We start from the raw sequence: 20,782 nt of genomic DNA, 5'->3' as shown, positions 1-20,782 counted from the left end.
CTGTAAAGGAGCCCCTTGCTGGTAGTACTGGCTGGCTGAGGGCCTGGAGCCCACAAAGGCTTCCTCACCCCTATGCTGCTGCGTGTGTTACAGCTGCCAGGGACTCCTCTTAGAATGTGGGGGCTCACCTGGCTGGGTCTGTGGCCCTGTGGTACTTGGCTGCAGGGGCAGCAGCAGTGACTCCCAGAGCAGTCTGTGGTGTGTCAGCTTGTGGGGCGGTAAGTGCTGCTTACACGGTTTTAAGTTTTGCATTTAGTAATGGGGTGCCATGTGGTACATTTTAGTATCTCTGTTGCAGTCAGAAACATTCTGGCTAAGATGCTTTTTTTTTTTTGCACTGGGAGTAAATACAACCAGCATAAACCAGCTCATCTGTGCTGTGAGAATCTGTGGGACTGAATTGCAGCAAATCTACCCCTCTCACACATGTGTGCAATAGCAATGTCTTATATTTGCTCCCCGCATCACTAAAGGAACATCAAAACTGTTTTCTGCTCAGTGCATGCCAGCAATGTGTCTGTCTGGTGTGGGAGGATGCTCAGCACAGCCCACCAGACTCGGGGGGGAGCAACAAGCCTGGCGTGGAAGGATGTGAGAGATGGCCACCACGCTCCCACCTGGCCGCCACGCTCCCTGCCTGCCCACCCGCAGAGGGCACCCAGACTTGAGGGGATGTCGGCTGATGAGCAGCTTTCTGTGCCTGCTTTGCGCCCCACTGAGGCAGGGTGCTTAGTAAGGCTGTGTATCCAACTGGAAAGTGCCAAGAAGGTTGTGGTGTCGAGATAGTATTTATTACCACCAGTGGTATGAGGGGTTTCACTGCAACAGGCCTATAGCATACGAAGCAAATATTTTTCACCTAGAAGACTGCATTTTTTTGCTCCCTTCATTCTGATTCACCACCTCAGTGTTGATATGTGGAAGCTGGGAGAAATAACCTGTCCGGTTCTTGAAAGACAGAATGAGTAAAAACCTGTGAGCAATCCAAAGGTGGCTTTACAGTAACTGAACTCCTACCATGTCCATCAGAGGCAGATATGAAGATGCTTGTGCACAGGCATATCTGCAAAATACACGTGCCCAAGCTTTTTGTTTTTTTTCCCTTTCCTCTTCCTTTTCCATTCCTCTCCTCCCTTCCTAATTAAGTTCAAGCCTTCATGTAACGCAGTCAAATTCAAATTTAACCTGCCCCATTGCACAGGTGTACATTTAAAACAAGCTTAACTTCGGCAGGTTGATCCATCATATCTGACTCAACTTTTCTACCCAAAATTCTCATCTGGTACTAACGGAGGCAGGAGTGAGTGAGCAACCTCCAAAAGCTTGCTTTTGAGATGCCTCGTTATACAAAGTTTTTAGTTTTTCTTTTATTTATATTGTTTGGGGGTTTTTAAGCTTTGTTCAGATGTAGAGTTTTCCTTGAACGCGTTTCTGTTCAGGCAGATGAGTGAGGCAAAAAAGGTGTGGTTTTTGCTGTTAATGCCTGCCTGGGGGACACACAGACCCTGTGAATGTCACTGCAGTTTATAGGTGCAAATTTGAGGGGGACATGTTTTGGTATGGGTGTTTGCCTCCACACCCCCATTCTCCTAGCTCAAATACACAACTCGGGGAGAAACTGTGCTGGAGTATCTATTAGATGTGTGGATTGTCCTGTAAAAGCAGGACTGTGGCATCTTCTTAAGCCAGGGTTACCACTGGGGGAAACGCTAAGCAGCGGTGGCAGTATTAAACCTGGGGGCTACTGTGTGCACAGCAATAGGACCAAGACAGCTCAATAAGAATTGGTCCCTGCAAGCAGCGGCTCACAGTGAAGGGAAATACAGATTGCTTTCAAACCTCTCTGGCAATCTTTTTTGGTGAGTTTTACGGTTAAGCAGAAGGTATTTTAAAAGAACTGATAATAACAGGAAAATTTATTGAACATTCTCAGCTGTGGTATGAGGATAAGAATGAGAGCTAAAATAATCTGTATGTAGCCCCAAGTCAAAATAAAGTATTTGTTTTGGTTTTCCTTTAGGATGATAACACTGCACATGCAGCCATATTGAACCTGGCTGTTGGAAGTGTGGAGACGGTTCAGCTGAAAGCTAAATTGAAAAAAAGCACTCTTTAGGAAAGTGTGCAGAAACCGTGCATCGACTACTGCATGAAATTACAGTGGCTCTTGTATATATTATAGCTCTGTAAGATTGGGGTGGGAATGTCTCATTTGTGAGCCATGAACAAAAGCAGCTGTACTCAGGCTGCTGTGGGCTCAGTGGTAGGCCAGGTGTCAGGAGAAGAGTCTGAGGCCATGGCAGTAAGTGGAAGACTCATATAATGTGGCCAAAGTGCAGCCTTGGATGCCTGTCCCGATGGGTTGAATCTGCTACGTTTCCTTTGTCCAGGAAAATCAGTTATGGAGGAAACCTTTCTGTGTCTCAGGAAAGCATCTGAGGAAAGCCTAGAAAAACAAAGGGTGAGAGGGTGAGTGCAGTCTGCAAACCCACCAAGGGGACAGACAGCAGGGAGGGAGCAGGAGTAGCTGAATGAAAGCACAATACTGGTATGAGGGCAAATGGGACTGACTGTCCAGGAAGCTCCTTAGGGACCTGTAGCCCTCAGTTACCATCTGCCCCACAGCTGCTGCAGTTTCATTAGTGGGGTGTGGCTGTCTTCTGGAAGGAGCTGTGAGATAACTTCATCCTGCCTAGGTTTCTTTGCCAGTGTCATAGGGTACCCTTGTGTTACTGCCACTAGCCTTAAAGAAGTTTGAAAGATTAACCTTATTATTATAAAAATGCAATTTTGCTTCAATCAGAAGTTTCCTCAGCCAGCATTAAGCAACAGACAGCTCATAGCCTCCAAGTACCCCAGAAGCAGCACACTCTTGTATTTTGCATGATTGCCGCACTTTTTTAACCCTTATACCATGTCAGGGCTCATACTAAACTTGCAGTTGTTGTTGGTATCAGTGGTTATTGGCCTAACCCCTCAAGGCAAGCAGGACGTCTTCAGAGATAGAAGACCCTTTGTAGGTCTCTTTTTTAACAAGGGCTGTTTGGCAGGATTTGATCAAACTGAGGAAATCTGAGGATAAGTAACCAGGGTGGGCTGGGCATTGATGCTGCTGCGTGGTGTTGTAGCATGGGGCCCAGGGTAAGGCCACGTGTGGGGAGGGTACTAAAGGGTAGTTATTTACCTCCTCACGCTGCCGCTCTATCTATCCCAGAGGCCCCAGCAGGCAGCAGTGGGGCTGGGCAAGCGCTGGGCTTGCTGTTAAGTAGCCTGATCCTGGGCAGATGTTTGCCAAAGTGACGGTGCCCTTACTGTGTCTGCAGTGCTGTCATGGGAACTGAACCCGATCAAGGGGTGGTCTTGGGGCAGGATGCAAGAGGTGGGGAAGGCAGCTGAGAGATCACTGAAGTAGCCTGGAGCAGAGATGTGACCAAATGAATGTTACGAGCCTGTAATTTCAGCATAAACTACCACCTCAGCACAAAACTACTACCACAAGAATAAAGAAACCCATAACTATAAATCAGCAGTACCATCATTTAAAGAACTGTCTCATAAATGCTTATTTTTATCTCTGCAATTTGGCTTACTATAAGGTAATCCTCCCACATACCTGAGCCCTTACAACAACCTTAACTCTTCCAGCAGCAGTCTGAAAAGATCAACTGGGTCTTCATTTTTCCCTTTTGCCTTTTAAAGATGTTTGTGGTCTTCTAATAGCATTTCCAGTTCTATTTTTTGCCACCTAATTTTGGAAACTCAAATGCACTAGTGCAAGGATGGAAGTGCTGCGGTCCATAAAAGTTAATTAATTTTGTCAAGAAAGATCAGCTCTAGAGGGAGTGCTAATACAATTTAAACTTCACAGGTCATACCCTGAGTTACATTTCTGTAGTAGTTCTTCAGTAAACTTCAATTTTTCAGTGGTTGGCTGATGCGCCTGTCAGCAACGATTCACCTCAGCTACCAAACCATATGTAAAGTTTTCCTTAAATCCCTGTGGATAGTGATGCACTTCGATTACCTGTAGGCTCACTGCTCCTGTGGAGGTTGCATGCCACAGGTAGCCCATTTCATTTGACCCATTTCTGAAAGGCACTGGGACGCAGGTACCTAAGGTTATTTACACTTAGCTCGAACTGGCCCTGAATGTGATGAAAGGTGGTGCAGCCTAGCTTGTGGTCCAAATCTGCCTGTTAAATCCCAATGTTAGCTCAATTTGCTCTTGCCCAGACCTTTGTGATTCCCAGCATAAGGAATGAGGAGTTTTTTGAGTACCTGCAAGTATGTTTGATTCCCCTGACTAATGCCACTGCATAGTTTTCATCCTGTTGGTCTCTGTGTTGGGTCAGAGCACATGTGCCTCTTTCCTCCCAGAGCAGTAGTTTCCAAGGCCAGTGATGCTGACATGAGGTTGGAGGATTGACTTATGCTGCTAAAGCATGTGGTGGCTGCCCTGAATGGAGGCATTTTTTCCTCTCCTCCTGGGCACTGGTGGCATCCCTGAAAGCCTCTCAATCCCGGAGCTGCCCCAGTGCTTGTCCTCAGGCTTGGGATGCCTGAGCCGAGTTGGTCTGTCCACAGTAAGCTCAGGTGTAGGTGACTTGTGCCACGGGCAGTTGGGACTCATCTCCTCAGATGCTCTGGCAGGACCTGTGCTTGACAGGACTGCATGTGCTGAAAGTGGAAATCTCAAAACAGTTGTCTTAATCTTTTCTTCCTTTTACATGCAACTAATGGAGGAACCGCTCCACAAGCGGCTACTGGTGAAATTGCTGAATTTGGTGCACGTGCCCACAACACCCCGGTGTATCCACGTCTGCAGGGGGTCGGCAAAGACACCTGCTAAAGAGGGTTGTGCCTAGAGGTCCCTTAATACAATAAATTATCTATTGTAATGCAGATTTCCCCTCATTTCTCAAAGGAGTTACAGCCTCAGAGTTCACAGGTTTGCAGCGAGCAGTATTTCAGTTGTCCCTGCAGGATTAAAATATACGCCTTGACTAACAAGTGGCTGGGAACGGAGGGAGTTATTTTGCAAAGCAGTAACAGGCAGCGCTACTCCGGGAGGGGATGGGGACTATAAAGCTCAGACAGCAGAAGCTGTGACAGCCCATGCATAGCAATCTCCTTGCTCTTCACAGCTCCTTGAGGAAAATCATGGCAAACCTTGCCTTAGCAAGCGCCAGCTGCAACTGGCTCACGGGTTAGCAAGTGATGGAGGAAATTAAGGGGGTGTGCAGGAGAAAGGACAGGCCCTGTGCTATTGCTATGACTAATAACAAAATTGCTGCAGGTCTTCACAGTTAAGCTGTTTTTCTTCTGACCTGTGGTAAGCTGGTTATTCCAAGCTGCTTTTAGTGCTCAGATGTGAAAGAGATATGTGAGCAAAGCCTCACTCACCCCTAATCAATACAGACTTAAAGAAGGAACGACTTAGCATACCCTTACCATCGCCAGTAATAATGATGGCTGGTAGGGCTTTGTTAGCCAAGGAGGGGGTTCGGGGAAGGACGTGTGTGTCTATGAAGAGACTTTAGCCATTACAGGCATATATTGTGATATGCTCTGCTTGCTAGCTGCTTAGGCTGTTTTTCAAAATCACTTGTAAACTGTTTTTCTCAGTAGCCATCATGTGTATGTCCAGCTCAGTTTCAGAGCCACCACTTTGCAGTTTTTTGGTCACTGCACTCTTGTGACTACTAGGGTCTATCTGCAGTAGTGTCCCCATAACCCCCCCACCAGATGAGAAGTGCCACCCCATGGTTCAAAATGGCCAATGTCTTTGGCAATTTCTGTCTTTGTCAACTGTTTCCTAGGTCCCTTAATGAGCTTCTCCTTAGTGTTTGGAAGTCTCTTTCTCCCCCTCCCCTTGCATGGTTTTTTCCTTTGGTAAGTGGGGTGTCTACTTCAGTCTCTTCTGGGTCTCCACAAACTCCCGCCTCTCTAGGACTGTCACAGAGGACTTGCTTGGAGGATGGCACTTCTGCTATCACATCTTTTCAATTACATCAGGTGCCACATGATAATGAGGAGTCATTTCTCGGGTGATGCTGAGGAATATGCCTCCAAGCTGAAGGTATAACTGACTACATACACTCACAGTGCTTCAGGCACAGCCTGAGCTCTTAACAGAGCTGTGTGGCTGACCAAGCATGCCCCATACCTTCGCCTACTGGTGCTTTATAAGCAGGATTGAGCAGAAACTTTGAGAGTGGGCTTGTCCTTGAAATACATATTTCAAAGTAGCAGGACAAAGAACCTCTGGAAAGACCAAGAGTGAAGGAAATCTATTGCTCATACAATAAGTATTTCAACTGTAAGAAACAGGTACTATTTTGTAAATTGTGAAAGCACACTTCATACTTTTGACCCTGGACCAGGATAGCAAGAATCTAAAGGGAAGCATCATTTTACTTTCATACTGTTCTTGGTGACCATTCTCAGAACCTCCACATGCTGAAGTCTCACCTTAACTAATGTACAAAAGGTGTTTTGCTTTTTAAACTCACACCATCAAGGAATGCATGTTCCACACAGTGCACAAGAGGGATAAAAGTGACCAGTCTGCCTTGCACCCAACCTGCAGGCTTCCAGTGCATAGTAATGTTTCTTCACAGCAGTGGAGCACTTTTTTCTTACACCAAACGGTAGCTTTCTAAGAGACAGTTCTCAAGCCAACAGTGAGTTTCAGCTTTATTTATAGAAAAAGGGATACAAAATTATGAAAGATGTATAAAGCACTGAAACACACACACCCCCCCTACAACACCCACCCCCCCACCCCCCAACCAATTTTAGTTCAGAAATAAGCATACTCTAGATGACCTTCAAGGTTGTTTCCATATTGGAGCAGGAAGTTTTGCATGCATACAAATTGGAATCTAATCACTTAGTAGCCCCTCGTCTCATGTAATAACGGTAATCGATAAGACTGAAGAACAGACTCATGACTTTTTGCTCCAATACCAATTTCACTTAATTACAAAGTTTGAGAAATTAATTACAAAGTTTTAAGTTTGTGAAAGTTCTTGCCCTTAGCTCAGCTCTACTCCGAAATGGAGACCAGTCTCAGATCCTTTTAGTAAATTCAGAGGCTGAGAGCAATATACTTCCTTGTGGCTGAGAGGATCCCTGCAGTTATCATAAGTCAATCAGGAGGGCCATGTCTCTGGCCAGGCAGCATTCAAGGTGTGTCTTATTTTCAACAGTCCACGGTATCTCCTAGAAATTACTTCCAGGGGAAATCATGGGGTAGAAAATCTTTCCTTAAACATAAAGGGCTGGAACTTCTGCTTTGAAACAGCAAGAGATGGGCTTTGTCTCCAGATGGACAGAGAACTAAAGGCTCTACCCTTTTTTCTTCAGGAATAAATGAAGGGGAAAAAGAAGGCTGCCATAGTTCTGAGCAGCAGAGACATCAGAAATGCAGGCACTAAGCTGAAGCCTATCTCAGGGGCTGAATTTCTTGTTGAAGGGATAAGCTCTATCACACTTGGCTGAAGCTGTGAGTGTGATGGACAGCAGGATGCTAACTGTGACTCCCAACAGGCTGAAATGGCTGCCAAGGGGAATGGGACAGGTTTTGACAGGAGTCCTGCTTTGGGTGCAGGAAGCTGCTCTTGCAAGAAGCCCTCTCCAGGACTGGTGGCCTTTCACCAGGCCTAGGTGAAATGTATAACTTTAGAAAGACTAGCTGATCTTCAATATCAGTTTAAAAAATAACAGCTTGGGAGACACCCCTTACACCAGACAGGAGTAGGGTCTCTCCTTCCCTTGGAAAACGGCACGTGCTGAAGCACTCCTGCAGCCCTGACACTTGCAGGCAGGCAGGACTTTCTCTGCCCTGGGCAACCCAGTCTTTTAGCAAAGATGCTGCTGTAACAGGTTTGCCTTTGGGCAAAGGACATGGAGCTCTGGCTAATTTGGTGTCACTGTATTGGACCATTCTAACTTTTTTAAAGGTCTTAAAATGCTACTCCTAGGGTGTCTTTAATATTGTGGAGCTGATTGCCTGGACACCACAGAATGAGGCAGACTGAACAGATTTACCAGTCAGCCAGACCTTCCGTAACAGAAAAATAGAAGAGGCAGACTGAATGGTTCCCTTCAAGGTGGGATTTTACCCCATAATAAAGATCATGGTATATGCTTTAGTTCTAACAGGAGGCAGAGAGCACTTAAAGCCCAAGGAGCTATAAGGTCATAATTGATTAAAAAGAAAAGCTGATTCTTAAGAAAAGTTCTGCCTCCCTACTCTCTCTTTTTAAAGAAACAAATAAAACCATTCCTAAGACTACCAGACAAAGGGTATTGCTTTAAAGGCAAATTTTTAAATGAAGACATTAAAGCAAAAAAGCAGACTTTGCTACACTAGGTAGAAAAGCAGCTTAAGGCTGAACTACTGCAGTTAAAATGTTCTAACTTAAATCAGAAAGCAATCAAGAAGAACTGATGAACACCATGCCCTTCACGGAACAGTGTAAGTGCAGGGCACAGCCCTGTGTGCCCCTACACAGAGACTATAAGAGACTGGGCTTTTTAAATTCTTCAAGGTAGGAAAAATTTTCTTCTTCAATATCTCAAAATAGGCAGAAGAACATTGGAAGAAACAAAACCTTTCTCCAGCATATATAAAATACCTATTCTGAGATGCATGCTTCCAACGTACATAGAGCCACAGAGATGCTGTTTTATAAAAATAACATAATTCAAATGCTTCATAATTTCTCCCCACCCCCAATCACAGCCCATCAGTGTTTGTAGTTTAATTCCTGCATTCACAATCCAGAATCAATTAAATGAGCTTTTGGTTTTAACACACTGACCAAAGACTTGGTCTGGCACATGCTTCTGCAGACAGGATATACAGGGTAGAAAAGCCATCAACCTGTCTTAAAAATCATTGTTTTGCGTCATTCCTAACTCACAGCGTACGTTTGCTCCCATTCAATTCCAACGTGAGAATAGCAGTACAGGAACCCGAGAACAGTCAGTGTCGCCCATGGCCAGCCTATAAATAGAAAGACAGACAATCCGAGTCAGAATAATTAATGACTGCTTCAAGTAGAAATACTCTTGGGATGTCCAACTTACGATGCTTCTAATTAATTCTATTAGCAATTCAGTCTCATAAGTAAGTAGAGCCAACCCACAAAATTTGAAAAGGGAAATCTGGGTTGTCTGAGCTTCAGGAATGCCTGACCCCCTGCAGCCCCAGTCTTTTCTATTTTCGGGCAATATTTCTATTTTCGGGCACCTCCAAAGGGTGCTTTCCAAATTAAAGAGGTCTGTTTCAACCCTTGCCTTTGTAGTGGGTTTGTCTATCAAGCAGATCCCCACATGAACCCTGATGCTTTAAGCTGTCTGTGGCGCTTCCTAGGCACAAAGGGATGCATAACCACAATGTAGGTTATAAAAAATCAGAACAAATTCAGTTATCTGTTCTGTAAAAAGAGTCTGGGGAAACCTCTGATTAAGGCTGTTTTGGATACACTGCAGCTGGGTGTAAAAATTAAGGTACGTGCTCTACAGCCTCGTAACAGCTAATGGGGTCAGAACTCCATTGTGCCAGTGCAGAACAGACAGCCCTATTTGCCTGATGTGTTCTTGCTAGATGATGTTTTAACTAAAAAGACTGACTCCTCCAAAACATAAAACTTTTGCTGGGGAAATTACATGTTTTGTTATTTTCAAATACTTTTTAGTGGAAGTCACCATCTTTTCACTTCAACTTCTAACAGCTAAAAGCAAAACAGTAAGCAGGAGGTCACAAGCCAAAATGTCTACTGCTTTCCAGTGGAGATGTAAATCACTTGAGAAATCTATAATCAGGTAAATAATTTAACTTTTCTTGATACCTTTCCTGGTATCTCTGTTCCCTTTCTCCATCCCCCTCCTCTGCTTAGAATTTATGAAATTTATAGGTTGAAATCCTCTACATTAGGCCCTAATGTTTTTCGGTGTGTTTTGTCTGGGGGAAGGGGGCAATGAAGAAGGTGTTTGAGGGGGTTTTGGTGGCTTTTTTGTTGCTGACATAAGAATTTTGGTTCGGTGTATGACTTGTTTTCTGCACGCCATCCTCAAACTACCAGTACCTGCTGCTGAAAGAAAAGCTTCAGTGCTCCTTCTTGAGGAAAACCCTGATCTGAAGGACCCTGCTGGCAGACGTGAGATTCTCCACTGGCCTGGAGGAGGGATGGAGAGAAGCTGTAACCTCTCCACAACACCATACTCGAGGAAGAGCTCCTTCTGAAGGTATAAGTTAATTTTGCAGGCTGGCTCTGTCCAGGCTTCAAGCTGATTCCAGTCTGGAGGCTTTTTAATTGTGCTCATGTCCAGCTGAGCCTTAGCCTACTACCCTACCCTCAGCAGGGCTGCAGCCTTGGGCTTGGTCCTGCACTTCTGGGGACAACACATGCTGGGACCCTTACTCTGTGCTCCAAGAGCCTGAGCAGTGTAACACTTTACCCTGGAACAGGTTCAGAAAAAGTTATTTTTCCCCCCCTGTGAATAGCTGTGTGTTTGCTTCATGAATCTCTAATTGTTCTGGCCTTGTTTGAGGTGAAATACAGTCTTGTAACTTGAATGATTTTCATGGAGACATTTACAAATATTAATCACTTGTCCTCACACCACTCTAAAGCAAAATTTTACTTTTTGTTTAACTATTTGTCTCACAAAACAAAATCGCTGAGGTATTTCCAAAGGGATTTTTTAACAATAAAATAGTCTCTTTTTTTCTTCAATGAAATTAGGCTACCATAGATTGGGTTTCACCTTCAATGGCAAGCTAAAGCCCAGATGTGCTTTGTCTCTGATAAAACTGCATGTGAAAATATGTCACTGGATGTACTAAAAAATACCTCTTCTGGCAGCAATATTGTGGTGGCTGCTTTATACAGACAGAGCCAGAGAAAGTTAAAGGACTAAGTCTAGAATTGTGCTGCCTTTTTTTTAAGAGGGTACTTTTTGGAAATCTTGCTAGACACATATTTTGCATTTTTAAATACTTTAAAGCTCTGGCACTCAGAAAATGTGCCAAAAGTAGTCTTTAGTCTGACTTGCTTGCTGTCCCCAGCCAATGTTAAAGAGATCTTGTCAGAATACATAGGTATGCAATGGAAATCTTTCCTAGATGTCTTAGATTTATGATAAGATTCCTCTGCAGTGCCCACGACCTGGGTTCATGGGACTCTCATGCCGCTATAAGCAGGTTTGTGGTAATCCTCCTGGGATGTAGGGAGTCTCTCCTGTACAGTAAGAGGTGTCAGGGGCTGCATTTGGCAGATCACCTCCTCCTGATCTAATTAAGATGAAAAGGAAGGGGGAAGATGAAGTGACCTGCTATGGGGGAAGGAAAAGGGGAATTTTTAAAATTTAATCTTGCTACAGCTATTCTAGGAGAAGCTGCACAGATCCCAAAGCATTTCTTGCTGCATGAGCAGGAGGTGGCCAGCTCTGAGCGGGGGTGAAAGAGAGGGCACCTCTGCCCTGCTGGCCCTTTCTTGCCTTACAGAAACCACATGCATGGCTGCTGGAGTGGGGAAATGCATATGGTGCTTCCACTGTGAGCAAAGCAAAGGCATCACGTCCTGCTCCTACGCAAGCCCGGATTAGCTCCAGTCCACTCAAGGCAGATTTGCACAAGTGTATCCACACCTGAGAAGCAGCCTGAAGCAAGCAGGGCTTCTTTAAACTATTTACATTCATCCCTCCCATTTTAGGGTTGCATATAAAATAAACTCGTTGAAAGGACTGAAGACCTTGGTCTCCAGAAGGTGATGTTGTAGGGAGGAACACATTGAGATATGCTAAACCAACAAGGATGAAATTTTAAATTCTACCTAACATGTAAATGACTTGTGTGTCATCCTGTGACCTCTATAATCAAACAATGGTGTGACCTGCTTTCTTGCAGGGTAAATTCACAGGAGCCTTTTCCTTGCTTATACAGTTTCTCTTTGTATACCCAAACAACCGAACGGTACCAATGGTCTCAGATCCACACTTCTTTTTGCCCTGGGCCCGCAGTGTAAGGTACATTCTTCCCTCAGGCCTTTTGCTGACTGCCTTTCTGCTCCTACTCTCCAACACCATCCAATGGGCTCCTCTTTCTGCAGCTCCCCAGCTTTATCTTATCACCCTAAAATACTGCATCCTCATCTATGCTGTACCATTCTCCAAACTCTGCTTGGAAGGGTACATGCCTGCATTCTAGATCAGTACTTCTCTACAAAGTCATATACCATAAAATGTACTCTTAGGAACATTACTGGGGTCAAATCAAGCACTAAGCTGTTAGGAAATGACTGATTTAAGTTCGTCTATTCAAAAACATGTCACATACCACCTTAAATCTTACAATTTCTTGACTGTCTTCAGTAATTTGATTTTAGACTTGAAGGCCAAGTTTCATGAGACAACTCAGATTTTCATAATCTTTTTTTGTGGAAAGATTAATTAGTCTTTATTAACACATGCTATTTATAAATCCAAGAACAAACTCATATGCTATTTGCAAATCCAGCAATATTTGTGAGCTTTACCTGCATAAATTTCCTTTAAGGCAGCTGGACTTCCCTTTTAACAAAGGAACACTGGATGAGAAATATTAATGGAATCACAACCAAATTCTCTACTTATACAGGTATACTGCTCCACAAAAATCAAACATGAACTCCTTTGTGAAGACGACAGAGAATACTGGGGTGAGGTAACAGCAACACTTTATTCGTCTATCACACAACCTACTCCCAAAGAAGTCTCCAGTCCCCACTAGGCATGAGGCAATGCCTTGTCACACACACCTGATCTACTCTCCAGCAGTCTTGCTGGTTTAAAATCACAATATGAAATGTTACGTACTCAGCTTTCAGCATAACGAACAGGAGACTTCTTTTCATTACATGGTCAAGACAATTAGTACAAACTAGCTGCAGCAGGAACAGCTTTTGGAGTTACTCTTTCCTTCGACCTTCCTAACTCCTCTTCAAGAATGCTTCTGCATACTGTGCAAACATCTAGAAGATCATGTGTCTGGCACAGTCTGGATTTTGAAGGGAGTGGTGTAAAACTAAGCCTTCAACTCAGAAGTAACAGGCTGGATCACAGCTCCCAAAGACTAGTCATGCTCTCATTGTCCTCATTACCTCAGTTCAAATAATTTGAACCAACATCTAATCATGTGTCGACAAGGAAGCTCTTTCACATTTCCTCATCACCTACAGTAATGAAGAATCACACTAGCAATGTTTCGGACACACTCATGTTTCACATCATCATCAAAACACCAGGAAACGGCCCTTTGTTCCTTCCAACCCGTGAAATGTAGGAGGAAGGGAATTGTAGTTGCATTTTCCATTTTCTAAAACTGCCTCAGTAGCTTTGGGATCTTAATAATATTTTCAGATATGACTTGGTCGCACAGTCCTAAGAAGTCTTCAAGTCCTAAGAAGTCTTCAAGAGTAGTTAATAAATCAACAGAAGTCCAAAAAAGTAATCTTTTTGTATGCTTCTAAAGTGAAGCTTTTCATCTTAACTCTGATTCAGAAGTTTCTAAGTTGTTGCAAGATTTAGCACTTAGGAAAATTTATCCTTAAACAGAAGTTCACATGTGAGAAGACGCTGAAGCAACTCCCTTGTAAAGTGGAATTAAGGAGACTCAACTGTGTGGAGGAGGAGGAACAGGCACTGATTTGTCAAGCAGAATAAAAAGCCAAAGCAAACCAGCACTTGAGGCCAAGACCTCTCTTACCTAGAGTTACTAATATCCTTAAAAGATCAGTAAAGCTGCCATGTCTTCAGGAAAAATAACGTTCAAAACTAAAGATCAGTTGAAAGAAACCTATTATCTAGCCCAACATTTGAAGAAGAGTATAAATTCCGGATTTTTAAAATTTTAATTTCAGGTCTGTTTGTCACTTTCAGGTAGACCCCTGTTGACCATTAGCAGGGCATGTCCAACAGCACGTATTACGAACACTGTACAGTCTGATACCCAATTGCTCTTCAGGTATTTGGAAAAGGAAGCCCTATATAATTTTAGCTGTGTTAGCATTCAGCGTGCAGATGTGGACTGGATAACTTCAAAGCACATTAAAGGTGATCTGATTGGTTTACACAAAACTGCTCCGTGCATTGTGCTTCAGTTTTTCTGGCTGCTCCATACACACAGACATGATACACGCAGCCCTATTTAGTGCTGAGTAACACTGCATTATGCCATACGCACACAATTTGCACAGCTGAACAGAAACATAACTTTCATTGTACTGTCTTTTCACAGATACTGTTCTTCTTTCAACAGACCAAACTCAGTGTTTCAATGAAGAGAAATAGAAGGGACTTCTGTTCCTAGAGTGCATTCCATTTCCAAAGGTACTAAACAGAGTGTGATAGAAATTCTCATTTTCAAATCTTGGTTTTAGAAGTTATTTCTGAAGGATATTCTTGTCCTTATAATACACCCTTCAAAATACAGCACTCAGATGATAAATATCAAAATCAGCCTTTATAGGGGGGTTTCCTACAAATTCCTTAAAAGTGCCTTTAGATGCTAATTCCTTCCTGTCTGCTTCCCTTTACTCACCTATAACTAACCCAGACAGGAAACCAGGTAGTTTCAATTATCTTGTGAAGGAAAAGAGCCAAGCACAGCCTTTGTTTTCTAGCTTAAGTAATTTTACCATTCATTAAGTAAAGCCAGACATTTAAGAAATCTCTATGAAACTAGAACCTGTAATAGTAAACAACTCTATTACCAGGTGTAAAGAAAACAACCCAGAAGCAATTATGGAAGTATTAGACCTATTTGGAATTCAGTAAAGTTTCACACTTCTGTCTGCCCCCTGCTCCCCCTTCTTCAGTTTCTGTCATTGCCTCGGATTGCCCAACTCACCCTTAGAAAGCTTTGGAGTGGTTTATTAGTGGCTGACAGCATTGCCCTAAGCACTTCTGTGTTACAGCTCATACCAAGAACAAACTTTAGAGATGGGAAGATGTAAGCAGAGCTGGCAGGTAGCTGGGAAAAGCTCTTGTCTATACTGAATTATACATTCCCAGCAATAAAGTAAACTTACTACAGTATCATATAGTAGGGCCAGAAGCAGAGAAGAATAATCATGTAAAATAATAAGTGAAGATATGTAATTCCCCTTTTGTGTGGCTGCTACATATCTGCGTTGTTTGCTATACTGTAGGTATAGCAACATAATTAGATTGACAGAAATTTTATTAATATATCTAAATCACCCAGCTGTACCCCCATCCTAATCACATTTGCCCCATCTCCACTGATCTCTATGTACTCTGCCTGAGCTGATAAGAGTAGGCAGTGACCTAAACCTGATTTAAGATTTTTTTCCTCAGTTTATTCTCCCACTGCTCTGCAAGCTCTACAGCACCTGGAGAATTTTATCAGAAATGCAGTTTCTCACCAGTCTGTATTTTCTTGAGCGGTGCTATTAAAAGACTTTTTCTGTGTGCATCAAGTGCTGTAAAAATCTTTGGTCAGGGAAGCAGTCCTCTAATTACTGAAATTCTTCCTAACCTCCTGGCATTGGTGATCAAATTTTTCCTTTTTTTTTAATAATCCGTATTTAAGGATAGGCCTTTAAAAATAAAGTACGTGCATTACTCACTGTAGCTGTTCCTCTTCAAATCGAGCATAATTTTTAATAATTGAAATCTTAGCCTAAAGGCCTATTAAGGTTCCTGGTTCCTGGGTTTAAAACATAAAATGAAGAGCTACTAGTTTGTATTATTCAAGTGCTTAAATTCAACTGTGGTGCTTTTCTAAATTAATGTCTAATTTAGACATTACTGTCTGCAAACAACCTGTATCCTTGTGTAGGAGCTTTTACTAATAAATATTTTATTTTTGCATGCTTCCACAGTTCAGCTACTGATATATAAGCTTCTGCTGCTAACCAACAGGCCTGGAAAATAGAGCTGATGTAGAGTATTTCACTGGCTTCTTGGCTGTTGCATGGGAGCACACCTCCAGCTGTGATCAGGGATAACTGCAAGGATGGCAAGATGCAGTACAGAGGGGACAGTGAATTCAGTTGCAAAAGAATATATATGGCAAGCAAAACCCTAACCTAAGTGATGGCAGGGGTCTTTTTGCTGCTACTTTTGGCCTCCACATTGCACATGTTGCTCCTCCCTGGGCTGCGGGAAGACAGAGATACACCAATGCCAAGGTGAAGGATAGGCTATAAATTCTGCCAGCAAAAGCACAGCCCCTGAAGTCCCAGCTGGGCACCTCCATCCTCCCCCTCATGTAAAGCAGCACAAAGATTCACAGCGTCTGGATAGTCAAGATGCCACCTCATCCCATTATTAACCTCCAGCAAACAGCTCCCACATCTCTCCCCTCCATCTACTGCATCACTTGAGAGCAGAGCAGCAGAGAGGTTTAAGCTAAGGGGAAACCTTAGCTAGGGGAAACCCTGGAGTCTCCAGGCTGACCTTACTCATTGCTGCAGATGTTGAAGATACTTAAGCTTCAAATGTGGGTAAGCTCCAAACATTCAGAAGGAGTATTACTGTACAATGGGAGGTATTTCAAAGGAAAACCAGGGAAATGCTGTAAGGATAACTCAAAAGCTGTCCCATGCAGCATCTGGGAACAAGACTGAAAAGGACAAAATCCTTAGCCATCAAGTCTAGACCTGAACCTCAGCCAGGTACCCTGAAGAGGACTTCAGTAGACATGAATTAGTTTCCAGCTAAAGACATTAACAAATGTTTAACATAGTACTCTACTTATATGAATTTTAAATTGTACCATCCCGGAGAATGTTTACACTGATGGCTTTCTGAGGAGGGCTTATAACTGCTGAGGAGAACTGAAAATTGATAGGTTAACAGTCCAAGACCATCATCTGCAGTGCAGGATGACTACAACTCACCCAGATCAGCATTACCGAAAGCAGAAAGGTGTAGTCTCTTAGTGTTTGCATAACACAAACAGGTTTTATTTAGCAGATGGAGATCAAAAAAGTTTTGGTTTTTCTGTGTTCTTACTGTGTGTGGAACTAGACTTTACCATAGCTAGAATCACTTTACTTTTATGCTTGATGGCACTGAATAAAGTTGCCTGCTGACACAGACTTTCTTAAACAAGAAATCAATGCAATGTACGTCAGGGCTAAGGATGCTGAACATACTTTTTCTTGTTAGTTAGATAAGCTGCAAATAAACAATTTCATAGGTAGAGCTCAAAAGATAGGCCTATCCTACAGCTTTTATAAAGGACCTGTTGACACAATCCATGATGATGCCAAAACTATTTGCATCATATTAAGTATGTACATGAAAAAAAAAAAATCCTACTGTGTTATTTACAAATGCTGGTAAAGGCTCCACGGATGCAGGTATCCACACAGGATATGCCTGCCTCCATGGATTCTCTGCTTTGTCTTTGGAGCCAGAACCTCATTTAATGCTATTTAACCATGACGTTAGCAGCTCTCTGGATGCTCTACAATGTAAATCAGAAGGATGATTTCCCCTGTATGTATCATATGATGTGAGCAGGATGATGCTGGTAACATCACTCTTTATTTCTTGGTGGTTTTTGTGGTATTATCTGACAAAAATTGTATCTTAAGTAAATTTACTTCTAAACATTGTATAAAGCACAAAAGAATCATAGCAGTTACGCCTTCTGCTTCAAGTTGCAAAACGAAGCTTCACCCTCTACTAGTTTTTCCAGCAGAGCTAGTCAGTGGAAAAAAGCCTGAGATTTTAGGCAGTAGTCCTGGTCTCATGCGTATCAAGTTGACTCTGGAGTAATTCAACTAAAATCGAAAGAACCATATTTGTGCTACTGCTGGATTTGAATTAACAGTAAAGAAGACTGCTTAAAACTGCCTGGAAGAGTCTTTCTGCCACAACTGCTAATAGGAAAGGAAAAGTAAAGGAGAGAAACAGCTTTAGTTTTCAGATTAAGAATGGGTGAATCTGTAAATCAGAAGCAACTTTCCTTCTCCTTCCAGGTCTTTAGTTGAGTGCTACACAAAGCCAATGTGAAATCAAAGCCCACAAAGTATGAAATCTCAGTGTTTGTTCATTTATTTTTTAGAACAGAGACAAAAGCTTTCAAAAGCATTACTGTAAATAAAGATGCCTCTTTACTTGGAAGCAAGGTGAAAGAGCTACCTCTTCAAAGTGTTATGCAAAGAAAATAGTTGAGAGTAATGTATCTGACTTGGCATGCATGAGGACAGCACTATCCTTATAACTGAATGTCTACTGAGGTATTCCCAGTGCAACCTCCTTAAATATGGCATGAACAACTATGGGAAGATAACACTTGCAAAGATTTTAGGGCATTTTCCACTCGTAATTATTGGCTGAGAGCATTATAGACGCCAATCAAAACATCAGAGCCAGGAGCCTCCTTTTGTTACAGCTGCAAGATGAAACAGGAGAATAAAGAGCTTACTCCCCAGAAGAACATGAATGTCCCAAAGGCAGAGCTGGGAACGCTGCTGCTGCCAGGCAGGATCCTGAGGTGAGCATCTGTCTCTTACTGAGCAGAGAGATGCCCATGTTATATATAGAAAGACATGCTGAGCAGAAGGGTGTATTAACTTCCCCTCTACTAGAGCTTGAATTTCCAGAAGATTTATGTATCAATCTAATTGAGGTTCTAGGATTGTAGGTTTGTGTGTCAGCCTTTTTACATTCAGTGAAACTCCTCTACCTTTTTAGTGCTAGGGAGCTCTTAAGAAATCAAGGCTATATGGTCTCAAAAGCAGAGAATTTAAACCAGGGATTCAGACAGGTATCATCAATCACCAGCAAGCAAACACTTGGGTAAAAAGGTGAAGTACTGTAATTTACTTCCCCAACCCGATTTCTGGCTAAGGTACCCTGGAACGGTCATAAATATAAGATGCTTAAATGACCATCAAATAATTAATTTTTAAATGTGAAGAATTATTTAAGGATTAATTATTCACAGTCCCCTTCCTACCTGCATTGCGCTTTTTAATCTACAATTTTTCTTTGCCATTCTCAGAACCACTTATGTTCACAGATACAATTCTGTAGTGCTGCCTTGTCTCTTCACAGCATTAAGAAAAAAAGCAGACAGTGTGACAAATTTACAACTATTTACAACCAGTACTCTAGAAATAAACAAACTGCAACCTCTTATCACAGAGCTCTCATACCTGAAATGCCGTGTAGTGAAAATTATATTACCTGTTAAAGCTTAATTCAGTAAGAGAAGGGCTGAGAGCACATCTGTAATTTACAGGAACACTGCGTTTGAGATAATTGCTGTATCAGTGTAAAGCCAGCACTACAAGTGAGGCCATTGAACCGAGTTCTCACTTAACAGAAATCCAAACATCTTGAGGGATGGAAATGCATAGATAAGGTAACCAAGGCAGTCTCGTAATTGCTTACTGATCTGTAGCAATCGATTCAGGACTAAGACATTTTCAATGCTGCTGGTCTCAGGCTGTATGAAATTACTTCCCTTCCGCTTGTGTCTTGTTTTCACAGCACTGCCAAAGGGCAAAGAAAAGGGCTGGTGTGGCGTTCAGGCAGGCAGTCCTGGAAGGACACCAGCGCCTGAAGGCGGTGACCAGCCACAGAAAACATTGACAACCAACAGTCTCCATCACACTGGTAGCATATCACATGAAATGTAATTGTTCCATGCAAGTTATCTGGACGAAAAGGGCCATACAGGGTTGACCTTGGTCAGCCAGTTTTTCTTAAAGCAATTGTTTCACTTCTCACCTGCCCAAGCTGACCTGACCCTGCTGCAGCCCATATAATCACACCAACTAAACAGAAAAACAATCAATAAAATAGTTCAATTACAGATTGTTTGTGGGTAAGATGTAATTAATTTTAATTTCGGTGGAAAAAAAGACCACTTGAAACAAAGAAAAAAATTAACTTTAAACTACTTGAAATAGATCAATATTTAACTGACTTCAAGGTCAAAATCAGACAATTTGCTTGTATATTCTCAGAAAACACATTCTGGATTTCAAGAATACATCTAGTGAGTCTGGGGAGGAAACACCTTATTCTCTGCTTTCTATGTGAACTGGAAGTGCGTTTTCTGTGACACAGAGCCCAGAGAGTACCTGAAAATACGGGTCTACTTCTGTGAGCCATGTAAGCATGGAGCTTAAAGTCTGAAGCAAAGCTAGGAAACCCTTTATCACCTATGTCTCAAAACATAGATTAGAAGTACCCAGGCAGCCACATCAACATGCAAAATCTGACAGCATTGGCAAGTACAGGGAGCTTGTTTCCTGAACCCCGCTCCATTTTCCTGGGATCTGGTCTCAGGCCAGTAAGCAGCCACATGAGGGGAGGGAGTTTGATCAGCGCAAATCTGAGCGAGTTACTGACCTGTGTGGTAACCGAGATCAAAATGACTCTGTCAGCCCGAGCCCCTTTACCTGTCCACTGAGAGTAACACTTCTTTGCCTTGTAGCTGGCTCAGAGGAATGCACATGGAAAATTTTAAATGTTGTTATAATAACCTAGCTGCTCTCCTTGTTTTCCTGTTTTAAGAAAGCTTCCTGAACAGGTGCTGAATGGGACTACTCACAATATTCCTTTCAGGTCAGATGGCTGCACTGGTGGAGCAAAGCATATACAGGAACACGCCTGTGACTACAAAAAAATTTTCTAAAAAAAATTTGCTTTTTAAAATAAAATATCTTTAGCAGCATATTCCCTTTTTCTAGAAGAAAAACAACCACCACCTCCTTCACATTACCTCAAACTATAACCAAGT

At 42.6% G+C, this 20,782-nt stretch overlaps 2 protein-coding genes across 2 annotated transcripts in view; one reads left to right on the top strand and one right to left on the bottom strand.

The window, feature by feature from the left end:
- KCNH1 (potassium voltage-gated channel subfamily H member 1) overlaps positions 1-10,064 on the top strand; it is a 185,385-nt gene extending 175,321 nt beyond the window's left edge. Inside the window, exon 12 of the mRNA XM_026844475.1 lies at positions 9,708-10,064. The gene's annotated coding sequence lies outside the window, so the exon portion shown is untranslated. The remainder of the gene's footprint in view (positions 1-9,707) is intronic.
- HHAT (hedgehog acyltransferase) overlaps positions 6,718-20,782 on the bottom strand; it is a 236,509-nt gene continuing 222,444 nt past the window's right edge. Inside the window, exon 11 of the mRNA XM_026844624.1 lies at positions 6,718-9,013. Coding sequence (XP_026700425.1) covers positions 8,922-9,013 — 92 coding nt within the window. The 3' untranslated portion in view covers positions 6,718-8,921. The remainder of the gene's footprint in view (positions 9,014-20,782) is intronic.

This window comes from Athene cunicularia, assembly GCF_003259725.1.
Source record: "Athene cunicularia isolate RWA chromosome 3 unlocalized genomic scaffold, athCun1 chr3_part1, whole genome shotgun sequence".
Classification (NCBI taxonomy): domain Eukaryota; kingdom Metazoa; phylum Chordata; class Aves; order Strigiformes; family Strigidae; genus Athene; species Athene cunicularia.
Note: the sequence above shows the minus strand (reverse complement) of the source record. Positions and strands in the feature narration are given on the sequence as shown.